General features: G+C 37.6%; 1 protein-coding gene across 1 annotated transcript in view; it reads right to left on the reverse strand.

The window, feature by feature from the left end:
* The window catches only part of LOC126173337 (mitochondrial carrier homolog 2-like), a 64331-nt gene extending 56976 nt beyond the window's left edge, over window positions 1–7355 (reverse strand). Inside the window, exons 1-2 of the mRNA XM_049920948.1 lie at window positions 7166–7355; window positions 7004–7088 (exon numbers count right to left, since the gene is read on the reverse strand). Coding sequence (XP_049776905.1) covers window positions 7004–7088; window positions 7166–7267 — 187 coding nt within the window. The 5' untranslated portion in view covers window positions 7268–7355. The remainder of the gene's footprint in view (window positions 1–7003; window positions 7089–7165) is intronic.
* Between the last annotated feature and the right edge of the window lie 5978 nt (window positions 7356–13333).

Consider the following 13333-nt stretch of genomic DNA (forward strand, 5'->3'; position numbering starts at 1 on the left):
ACCTGTCATTATTTTGGGTTCTACATCTACATCCATACTCCGCAAGCCACCTGACGGTGTGTGGCGGAGGGTACCTTGAGTACCTCTTATCGGTTCTCCCTTCTATTCCAGTCTCATATTGCTCGTGGAAAGAAGGATTGTTTGTATGCTGTGTGGGCTCTAATCTCTCTGATTTTATCCTCATGGTCTCTTCGCGAGATATACGTAGGAGGGAGCAATATACTGTTTGACTCTTCGGTGAAGGTATATTCTTGAAACTTCAACAAAAGTCCGTACCAAGCTACTGAGCGTCTCTCCTGCAGAGTCTTCCACTGGAGTTTATCTATCATCTCCGTAACGATTTCGCGATTACTAAATGATCCTGTAACGAAGCGTGTTGCTCTCTGTTGGATCTTCTCTATCTCTTCTATCAACCCTATCTGGTACAGATCCCACACTGCTGAGCAGTATTCAAGCAGCGGGCATACGCAAACTGCAAAGCTCTTCAAAATAGGCACTTCTGTTTCTACTGACAAAGCATTAGCAGTGGATATACTGTAACCATAAAAAGTAGATGATGTGTCATTCTTTCAGTATTTATAATCTGAACAATAGTTTTGCTTAAGCATTACTTATGCTAGACACTACTGTCAGCATTTTGCGGTCACTGTTCCATGCTCTGATAACAAATGCTTCTTTTGTGTTAGCAGAAGCTGGAATTGAACTTTTGCACAGGATAGATTCACTGGTTCCATGTTAAATTGTGTTTTACACACAGAATTACACAAATAACAGCACATAGTTTCCTGCACAGTAGTCATCCTTGATTTGTAACTTTAATGTATTCGTCAGTTACAAAGTAGATGTTCACATTTTGTAATCAATGCTGTAGCGCTGTCTCTGCATTTGTGTGCCTATCTTTTAGGGATAGTGCTGATCTCAAGAAAGGTATTTTCTAAGCCTACAATTATAAAAAACAATATGTTGCCTACTCATAATGTATCTGGTGAATAATGCTTCTTAGTTTTGTGTACACTTCACACATAACTACGCAAGTAATTGTGACAGTTACTGTTTTATGGTGCTTAATTTGTAGTTGTGCATCTGAGTATTATTAATAACTACATTAGTCCATAAACCTACTTACAGAAATGCGAGTAAGGCAACTGACAAATACTTTGCAAATTCTGGCCCTCAGCAGCCGTGTCTTTGGGATGCAAGCTGTAGTCACTTCCAAACCCATTCATGGAACACAGTGGCTGGTAATATTCCTGCTGGTAGTACCACTGAATCTTTGCAACAATACATGTTATTTTTGGCAACTCTGACTAAAAAGTTACTTCCTGGAATTACCTTGCTAAATTCACTTTATATATTTGTATCATTTCTATTGAATTAGCTGAGCAATTTAAGCTTAAGATGCAAGATATTGTCATCAAGTTATGCTTTTGAGCCCAGGCAAGTTGTATGACATGAAGAATATAACCACCACTGGGACAATAATGGAGACAAATGCTACAGCTCTTGAACAGCTCACAAGTAACGAAGTCACACTATAAGGTGAAAGCTGCACAGGGTCTCGCTTGAAATCTCACTGGAGGCCATCTTATTATCTACTCTGTGACATAGCTACAAGCAACCTGTCTGAAAACGAAAAAGCAAATCTTAAATCTTCTCCATCATATGCTTCTTAATGCCAGTACCCCATAATGTAAGGGTGAAGAAGTACGATACTGCACAACTGATAAAGCCTCTTTTCACTTCTGCCAACATAATTTTTGGCTTCTGTGAATTTATGAAATAAATGAATTTATGAAATACCATGTTTCCGTACCACCTGACTATGATTCAGGACAACAACTAAATAAACCATTTCGAAGCCCAGAGTAAGTAATTATAATTCGAACCAAAACAGGCATGCTCACGCCGCAGATACCTCATGGTATTAAAATAAACTTTTGTCAAAGTTTTCATGGTAAGTTTTATTTCATTTGTGTTAGTACAGTGCTTACTTTAAGGCATTTTCCATTAGTTTATTGGATACAACAGTAAATATCAAGAGGGAAATTGATCAATTTACAGGGTGTTAGAAAAAGAACTCCCCAGTTTTAAGTATAAATTTAATGGGGAAATTAATGAAAAAATTACATCAATGAGTACATGCCATGAAAGAGAATTCCTTCAAGTTCTGTTTAATGTTAGTAGACTTCAACGTGGGATCCATTTGCTGCCCTGCACACGTCGAGATGATATTCCACTTCTCACCACATTTCACTGGTTTCCTTGAAAAACATTGGAAATACGGAAGTGTCCGATCCAACCCGTCGGCTTTGACCCATGACGTCACAAATATGGCGGAAACAACCATAAACGACAATTCCAATATGGCGGATATAAAAACATTGCATGTGTGGCTGCGCCCCCCCCTGACCCCCCCCCCCCGCCAAAAAAAAAACTCCCCACCTAACCTCGTATTCAGGGCTACGCTACAGATCAATGTGTAGGTCAATCAAAAGATAAAAAAAAGAAACAAATAAAAAAAAGAAAAAAACAATATTGATTCATTAGACATAACGAGTAGCGACAAAACATATAGACCATAAAGATTGAACAATCTAATGGCAAACTGATAAAAGCCTCATAGACGACGTTAAAACAAAAAGTACAGTAAAAAGGTAAACTATATATTACAGGCCCTAAAACTCCTACTAAGGTAACGTCAACGAGGCAACATCTACAAACACGCCACACTCACAAACCAAACTCCGCGCCGTAATGACGTCACACACCACAACACCCTTACGTCACGGGTCAAAGCCGACGCGTGAGATCGGATGTTTCTGTTGACCCAAAACATTAACCAATGATGGATAGTTTTTGCTGTAGGTGGTTCACCACTATACTGACGTCTAAAATTATGTTGCACTGTTATAACTGACTCATCACTTTTCACAAGCCAGCACTTTCTGTTGCTGAGTATACATGGTTGCCGAGTTGTTCTGCACAGCATGCACACCTGGACTAGACTGAGGAAACAGGAAAAAACAGCACTGGTGCTTTCTCAAGGTCAAGCAGACCTGCCAACTTCAGGGGAGCTAAACTTTGAGAGTTGATGAATCAAACACCACAAACTAAAATAGTGTATGTCACTTTGTACAGATTCTAGAACACATTAAAACTAGGGAGTTCTTTTTCAAACACCATGTATTTTCCCACATTATCTAAAATAGTCTGACAATGCTCAGGGGTCATTCCATGTCAAATCAACCAATTGTACTACACGATTTGAACCATGACCCCTCAGATTTGGATGAATTTTTTTTCCTTCTGGTTATGTACCCACTAACACTAGTTTGTTAGAATCACATAGGCCTACCTTAGTATTCATAGCCTAGAAATAGTCTGCTTTTCACCTCACTAGTGTGTATTGCGGTAGTAAAATATTATTTTATACAAGAACCCATTGAGATCCCGTCTTGAAATTTTGCATCCATGTAGTCAGTCAGACTGGACCACACATACAATTTTTATAAAAAAATCCGAGGGTACGTATTTTGGAAATTTCAAAAAAATGTTTTTTGGAATAGTTTAAAATTTTCAGATATAGGTAGCATAGTCATGTTACATATCAAATTGAAGGGAATTTATAGAGGAAAACAATGGTGCAGGTTTGAACACTCTAGGTTGTATAGTTTTTGAGCTACAGCATTTTAAAACAATTATCGATTAATCAAAAACGGAGGTTTTTTTTAATTTTTAAACCCTTGAAACTCAAAAACCAAAGGTCAGAAAAATTTGAAATTTAAGCTAGTGTTAGTGGGTACATTACCTGAAGGGAAAAAAAAAAAAGTCATCTGAATCTGAGACTGTTAGTTGATTTGAGATGGAATGACCCTCAGGTAGTTTACGAATCCATGACTAGAAAACTATTTACCGAGTTAAAAGATAATGTCAAACCAGGCCTGAAATGCATTTCTGCCCAGAAACTTTCTAAAGGTTGTTCAGTAAAGAACAGGAGGATAAACATCAGAGAGCATAAGATCAGAACAATATGGGATGATTACCAAACAAACTCTTGGTTAGGTTTTTTTTTTTTTTTTTTTTTTTTTTTTTTTTTTTTTTTTTTTTTCAGATTGCATTATCATGTAGTAGCAACATATGACAGTTTTATCAGTGTTTTTCACACAGAGAGCGATGGGTGTCTCAGTTGGCAACAAACACCAGGTGTGATGTACATGCCCTTGGGGTGTGCTTTGCATTACACAACACTCTTCTAGAGTCACCACCTGCGAAGTATTATCTTCGCATGGCCCTTTGCTCAAGTGTTGTAGGGCTCTGCCTTTAATTTCCATTGCTCGTCAAGAGTAACAATACTGCAGAGGAATGCTCAACGAGTGAACTGATGATACTGAAGCAAAAACTCAGTAATAGTCACCCTTCAATTTATGCTGCATTGAATTAAACATGCCTATTGAATGCAGTGTCACATTACAGATGGTCACATTTGATCACAAGTCAATTTTCGATACTTCCTGAACGTGGAAAATCATTCATGCCAGAACAATCTTTCTTGAAAAAAAAATGTTGTGTGTTTTGCCCAAAAGCACTCATCTCATACACAATACAGGGTTTTGAACTGTCTCATTTAGCTTCGCCACTCTTTCAACCACAGCAAGCAATATGTTGCAAATGTTAAGACCTTTTTCTACTTGTAATTCTATTTTACAACACTTGAATAATGTCCATATGTTTCAAATATGCAAAATTCAATACACAACTGCAAGATAAATACTAGTCGACAAATACACTCTTAACAATGCACCGCATTTAGCTGATCAGATGGCCCCTGATGCCAGGCAGTGGATGGCCGCTGCAGGACGAGGAAACTCTCTGGCATAAATTATTCTGATCTTGACACAGCCATTAGCAGTTTTGTGGAATTATTACTGGAAGTTTTTGCTATTAATTGTGGGACAAAGTGAATTAATTTATCTTTGAGGTTCCATGAGACATACATTTAGCAGACACCCAAAATGCAGTAAAATAGAGGAAGCAGTGGACTTTAACTCTCAACTATGTGCCTATTGTGCAACGTTTACCACTGGACCCTGAGAAGATACAGCACTGAAACATCTTAAGAAGAGGGAACACTTTCTCCAGACACTTCCACATCCTACAGTGTTGTTGATCGTGCATATGGCAAGAATTAGAACTCAGGTGCAGCTTGTTTTATTGCCGGCCTTATGTGAATGACAGACTCAGTCTCTGCAGCAACCACATTTTATGGGCAAGATTATCCATCTTTCCATAAGTGGAGACCGATGCAAAGAACACAATGTTGGTACTTACATCTCTATCTTGTGAGTAAAAATTAACTTTTATTGACTACTAATTGGAGGTGTATCACCAATCCTGGAAGCTGTGCTCAACACATGCTTGTTAACAAAAGTTGTACGGCACTCGGGCATCCAGTAATTAGAGTCTCAAAGAGATGAGTGAAGAACTGATGTCAGCAATTTTAAGACTTACTACTTCATACGTCAGCAAGAGTGTCCTCACACTAGCCACAGGATCACATCTCGCGCAGGATGTGTATTGTCAGCTTCAACAAGTCGTTCAATATGCTCTGTGACCAAGTTCAATTTTCCTCACACAATGGCAGCAGCCGGCTCAGTGAACGATATTTTGCTTATTGTGAGAACCCACAGACAATGAAGTAGTGTGCTGTTCACAAACAAATTCCAGTTTTTGGTCTTGAGAGGGATTTTTTACTGTCCGTTTATCTTGTGATCCAGTGCAATACTTTGCAATCCCGGCAATATAGTGGAAAGGACCCAATAACAAGGCCAGAGTTCTTGTCTGGAATGACATGTTAGGGGCACAGAAAGACGCTGAACTTTAATCAGACAAAGCCTTGTCACAGTCACAAATCTGCATCAAAGGCTCTTTACCCACTAGGAAACAAAACCATACAGTACTGAACTCCCATTTATAACTCTCCTTCTTGATTCATGTGCAAATATAAGAAACAGACAAACTTTAAAATTCAGTAAAGCTTTAGGATTTGCTTACCTTAATATCCAGTTACTAAGTTAAGCTAAAATATTTCTTCTGTACAAAAATGCTGCTCATACTTATACTCCTGACATGCTGTCAACATATTTCCTTACACTGAACTGTTGGCTATAACTACAAAATGTAAGTCCATGGACTAATAAAATTAGCTCTTTACTCTGCAGATGGTTTGAAGCAGTACAAATACTATAATAAACCTTAAATGTAGTGAAACAGTTCATGCCTGAAGAACAAGACTACACCTAAATATTCCACAAGTTACTGGTGAACACCTTCCCATAGGAAATTCTACGTAGAAAGGAAAGTATACCTCATAAGGGTGCGATAAACCATTATGTATCGTATACAAATGAAGTGCATATGTGACATGGATGTATTTATAGCAACAATAGAAATGTCTGCTGCATGACTCCAAAAATTACGGAAAATAAAAATAACTTCTACAGCTACCTACAGTATAATGTAAGGCAAGCTGGCACTATCACTTCCCATTATTCCGTCAGTGCACGATACACATAAACGATTTATTTCACCAATACTGTACACAACGACAACAAAAATTCTAGTATGGCAAATACGTAAAATCTGAATTTGTGGGTTAGCACTCTTCTAGTGCATATACATAGCAGTCATTATAGCCGGAAGAAAGGCCATTTACTTTCAAAGTAACCATCGCGATATTTGTCTGGGGGTGTCGCCTTAGGAATTTTGTGGAATGAATGATTTCTACATACTTTCCGGTAAGGTTTGATTCCCAACAAGTACGACACTGAATAATAAGCATGACCATAAATACTGTCGCTCAACATAGTTCTTCATCATTCCTTTAACCCGCATTTCAAGATTCGTACTGCATAATACACTAATCAGCAATAGCCGGTAATCTTACAAATCACCGGTAAGGAAAAGTAACTGCATTCATTATTTAAGGTGTAAGATGTTATCTTACCATATTGAAACACATTTGGAAGAGCAAGCGCCGGCTTTCCGAACAGAGTCTTCGTTGGATACGGTTTTATAGGTTCATAACCAATCTAAAACACAAAAAATTGTAATCAAGATATAAGAAATTTATGCATACAGAGTAACGTACAGTTAAGCATTATCTTACCTGAATAAGGACTTTTGCATATTCTACTGGGTGGAAAATTATGGCTCCTCCAACTCTCAATCCGAGATTTACCCATTTCAAGTGGTCCAACTTTTCTGACATTCTTGGGCAGTTTTTCAACTATTGACAAACTTTGTAACTCCCCACCAACAACCATCCCCTACGGTCGGCAAAGACCTTTCTGTTTTACAGCAGTTCAAAGATCTACGATACACAGAGTTCCAACACACGATGTATTCATGTACGCGTAATACCAACTGGCAGCAACAGCAGCATGCTTATATATTTCCAGAAGAATCAGTGTATCTAAAATTTGCACCAGACATTAATATGCTAACGGAAGCACAATGCAGCATAATTATTCGAGAAGATGCCAGTCTTCTATAGCAACGTTTAAATTCCTATATTTTTTTCTTTGTAACGTCGTTAATTTCCATTGTACAATACGTTGAAACTCATCTCTCTTCCACTCGCGAAGCGCAGGGAGACTGATTAATTATTTGCACCGCAAGGTATTTCTACATTCTTAATTGGAATGAATTCTGTGCAAATTGGGGTACCGCAGGGAAGCATTCTAGGACCTCTCCTATTTCTTCTTTACATAAAAGATATCAAGATTCCAGTAAATGGTACTCACATAACCCTGTTTGTGGAAGACACAACCATTGTAGTAACTGACATAAACCGAGTATTTCCAACACCTGAAAGCAGAGTTATAGAATATTTACAAAACTTATTCGAAATGAACAAATTAACCATAAATATCTCTAAAACTAATTATATCCATTACAGGGAAACAAAGTCACACTCGGATCTGGATCTCAGAATACAAAATAAAGAATTTGTGAGAGTTGCTACCCAAAATTCTTAGGTGTACGTATAGACGAAAATTTAGACTGGAAATCCCACATCCAGTATCTCTCTCATAAGTTAAGCTCCACTTGCTTTGCATTACGTGTTATTAGCTTTGTATGTAGTAGGGAATGTAGCAGAACTGTTTAATTTTCTTATATATATTCTGTTATTACCTATGGCCTCACCTTCTGTGGTCATAGTAATAAAAATCTCAAAACTATATTCACTCTACAAAAACGAGCTGTTAGAATAATTACCAACAGTTCAAGGCTAACTCCTTCAAAGCAATTATTTCAACAGCTAAATATTCTACCCCTACGATGCCTCTACATACAAACAAGCGTAATTAATGTAAAAAGAAATATTGACAATTTCCAATCCTACCCGGATCTACATACTTACAACACAAGAAAGTGCAACGACATTCATATTAAAAGAGTTAATAAGGCTTTGGCGCAGAACCAAACATAGAAGGAAGTAGATTGTATAACAAACTACCAGTAAAGATAAAAGGAATAAAAAATTGTATCATTTAAAAAAGTAGTATTCAAATTTTTAATGACCAACTGCTATTATAGTGTAAACGTATACCTGGAATAGCTTCATATGAAACAATTAAATTTATGTACTCTGTGTCAATAGTAATTTTTATCTTACTGTTACTATGATCTAAATAAATAATATGTACAAAAGTGTTAGAATTATTATGTGTTATATCTAAATATCAACTGTGTATTCCATGTAAAAAGTCTTTCTCATACATTAATCTAATTAATCAAAATTGCACATGCTAATTCAATTCGGTCTGATGTTGTGTAGTCCTATTGTGCACATTTGTATTATGTAGAGTATTGTTCACCCTTTATATATATATATACTTTGTGTTTTTTGACGAAGTTCATGCAATGTACATTGTCTCTGGATGAATACTACTACTACTATTCCCATTTTCAGCAGTTATGTGAAACAATCATTATGGTTCAAATTAATCTTTGTCCATGTATTCTGCCAAACAAGTATTCGATGTTCCCTTCTAAACAACACTTAAGGTACAGTGAACAAGTGTTCATTTTTTTTAGGGGGGCGGGGGATAAATCTTTTAACAGGCTTGATGTTGGCCTGCACAATGCCTTTCCTTACCAAACTTCTCAAGACGATTAACACTAGACATCAACGGAACACAGCGTTGGGGGTGGTCGCCATCATATGGTGGAGTGTTCAGGATTCGTGTTCACACTAGATGGAACATTATTAACATGAGGTTATTTCGCTTAGCCCCTTACCGAATGATGAATTTGAGGTGGCTAGATACCATCCTTAATACAATAAGTTGTAGTATAGTATCAGAATTATGGGCTAACATCGATAAAGTTTATTGAAGGCCAAAGCAAACTCAATACTGGATGTTCCTATAGTATACTGCTGAAAAAGGGAACAACATTCCAGAAAATCGATTTTTATTTTTTAGCAAAAATGTTTACATACAAACACTGAAAACAAGATTTATAAAGGAATATATAGAGCATGTTTAAGTTATTTATTTGTCTTTATTTATCTTTATTTATCCTAGGATCATCTCAAAATGATATAGGATTTGTCAAGATAATATAATGCAAATCAGTACACAAAATATACAACACACAGCACACACAACACGCATTTATTAGGATAGGACAGCTAGCCTTTCGTCCTTCATTGCCACACATTCTGAGGACACTCGATGATGCCTCCTGGACTGTTTCTGGTTACTTGCAAAGTAAAACATAGTTCCACTCCTCACTGCTGCACACGCAAAGGCACCCACTGATAACTCCTAAACTGAGAAGATGCTACCGTGTCCTTTGCCTAAATTCCAGAATCCATATTCAGTTATGTGCCATGGTCCACCTGAAAAATTAGGCCAGCTGACATTACAATCAAGCATTACACATCTTTATGCATGATGCTTATGAGGGCAGTAAACCATGATCATGTACTGGAATGTGACAAGGTGATGTAGTTATGCCCTTTCGTTGCTATCCATAACTCTGAGCCATCTAAGAAATCTTTAATTGAGTAATATTTTTGTGAAGAATTTTTACCTGCTTTGCTAAACAAATGTATTTTCACTTTCCTTGGCAATTTATTATACAGATTTATCAGCTGTTATAAAACGCTGTTTTGAGTTTTTTGTCCTGGGTAAATCTAAGTGCAAACAGTCTCTTTTTCGATGATTGCATGTAGAACAGTTAATGCAGTATTTCCTGTGATATGGACCATAGACTGGTAGATGTCCTCACCTGGGCAGTAAGAATGCTCAATTTTTTAAATACCTCTCTACAGTGAGCCCAATTACTTCTTGCAGTTATTATTCTTATTAGATTACATTTATCGTTTTCCATGGATCCCTTGAAGAGGAGTCTCTGGGATGTGGAAAGAGTCAAAGTCTTTTTTTACTCAGATACATGGCTATTGTACGATTCTAATGCAGAGTTATGAGCTATAATCCTTGTGTAGATATTCATCGGTGGAGTAGGATTTGGCCAATGGGAGGTTCTTTAATTCACTCTGAAACAGATTTTTATCACTTATAAGACCTTTGATATGCTCTGGTAAGTTACTGAATATATGAGTATCCATGTATTTGACTCCTTTTGGTACTAATGTTAAGCTTTTATAGTCCTTATACAGATTGTTTTTGGTTCTGATATTATAATCATGTTTAGCACTATTTTGTGTCAAAAGAGACATGGAAATGACAAAGGACATCAATGAGTATATGTACCGAGAAGTAGTAGTTAGAATAACAAGTTTCTGATTGTTTTGAAACATAGCTGCACAACAGCAATGGTTTCACCTAATAAAATTATAAACAGCCGACTAGTTGCAATGGATAAAGAAATTCTTTACCTAGGTTTCGACAAATATAAATTTGTCTTCTTCAGAAGGTAACAATTTTACATTAGCAAGGACTAATGTCCCATCGACGTTTTTACAATCGTCGGCATAGATCCATGTGTCAAAAATAAAATATGTTATTATAAAATAGCTCATAGATCTTGCAGAGCTCACAATCGACTTTTTTTGAGCTCTGCAAGATCCATGAGCTATTTTATATTAACGTGACAAACCCTAATTCCAGGGATATATTTTATTTTTGATACATGGATCTATTCCGACAATCGTAAAAACGGCGATCCTTGCTAATGTAAAATTGTTACCTTCTGAAAAAGACAAATTTATATTTATTGAAACCTAGGTAAAGAATTTCTTTATCCAAAATATCCACAGGTGTGCTACCGGTCTATAATGTCCAATGGGCACAATATTTTGGCGATCATACATGTCGCCATCATGATGTATGGCGACATGTATGATCGCCGAAATATTGTGCCCATTGGACATTATAGACCGGCAGCACACCCGTGGATATTTTGATTATCAAACACGCTGGGAGAAACTCAAGAATCACAATTTCTTTATCCATTGCAACTGGTCGGCTGTTTATAATTTTATTAAGGTTCTTATTGTATGATTTTAATGCAGTTATGAGCTATAATCCTTGTGTAGATATTCATCGGTGGAGTAGAAGGAGCTGGCCAAGAGGAAGTTCTTTAATTCACTCTGAAGCCGATCTTTATCACTTACAAGACCGTTGATATGCTCTGGTAAGTTACTGAATATATGAGTACCCATGTATTTGACTCCTTTTTGAACTAATGTTAAGCTTTTATAGTCCTTATACAGATTGTTTTTGGTTCTTGTATTATAATCATGTTTAGCACTATTTTGTGTAAAAAGAGTCATGGAAATGACTAAGGAGATCAATGAGCATATGTACTGAGAAGCAGTAGATAGAATAACAAGTTTCTTAAACAGGTCTCTGCATGATGATCTAGGACTGACACCAGATATAATTCTAATGACTCGTTTCTGAATTTTGAAAATATTCTCTTTGTGAGAGGAGTTTCACCAAAAGATGATTCTATAACTCACTAGTGAATGTGGTTGAAGTGGATACTCTTCATTTTCTTTATGTTCATTGTTAATTGATTACATACTGCCCATTGATAAACATCCTTGAGGGTTTCATTTGCTTTCTCTAATAGAAGTTCTCATGTTCTACCAGTGACTATGATTTTACTGTCATCGCCAAAGAGAATTTTTCTCCATGTCTTACACTTCTGGAAAGTCATTGATGCATATTAAGAACAGAATTGGATCCAATACACAACCATGAGGAAATTCTATGTTTTATACATACATCAAAAAGAGTTTTGCCTCATCTCAGTTCCGAAAGTTCTGGAACCTGTACAGAAAATTGGAACAGAGATCAACACAAACATCATTCTGCCCTTTAATTGCTAATGAGAACCACACATTGCATGTTGTACCACCATACATAGAGACCTCCAGAGGTGATGGTCCATATTGCTGTACACGCCAGTACCTCTAATACCCAGCAGCACAGCCTCTTCAATTGATGCATGCCTATATCCGTCATGACATACTATCCACAAGTTCATCAAGGGGTTGTTGGTCGAGATTTTCCCAGTCCTCGACGGCGATTCGGCGTAGATCCCTCAGAGTGGTTGGTGGGGCACGTCGTCCGTATACAGCCTTTTCAGTCTATCCCAGGCATGTTCGATAGGGTTCATGTATGGAGAACATGCTGGCCACTCTAGTCGAGAGATGTCGTTATCCTGAAGGAAGTCATTCACAAGATATGCACGATAAGGGCGCAAATTGTCTTACATGAAGGCAAATGTCTCGCCAATATGCTGCCGATATGGTTGCACTATTGGTTGAAGGATGTCATTCACATATTGTACAGCTGTTACGGCACCTTCCATGACCACCAGCGGCGTATGTCGGCGCCACATAATGCCACCCAAAACAGCAGGGAACCTCCACCCGCTGGACAATGTGTCTAAGGCATTCAGCCTGACCGGGTTGCCTCCAAACACATCTCCGACGATTGTCTGGTTGAAGGTATATGCATCACTCATCAGTGAAGAGAACGTGATGTCAGTCCTGAGCGGTCCATTCGGCATGTTGTTGGGCCCATCTCTACTGCACTGCATGGACGTCGGGAGTGAAGTTGCGGATCATCCAGCCTATTGCGCGCAGTTTGAGTCGTAACACGACGTCCTGTGGTTGCACGAAAAGCATTATTCAACATGGTGGCGTTGCTGTCAATGTTCCTCCAAGCCATAATTCGTAGGTGGTGGCGGTCATCCATTGCAGTAGTAGCCCTTGGATGGCCTGAGCGATGCATGTCATTCACAGTTCCTATATGTCTTTATCTCCTCCCATGTCTCATAAACATCACTT

Source organism: Schistocerca cancellata, chromosome 1 (assembly GCF_023864275.1).
Source record: "Schistocerca cancellata isolate TAMUIC-IGC-003103 chromosome 1, iqSchCanc2.1, whole genome shotgun sequence".
NCBI classification, from domain to species: Eukaryota; Metazoa; Arthropoda; class Insecta; order Orthoptera; family Acrididae; genus Schistocerca; species Schistocerca cancellata.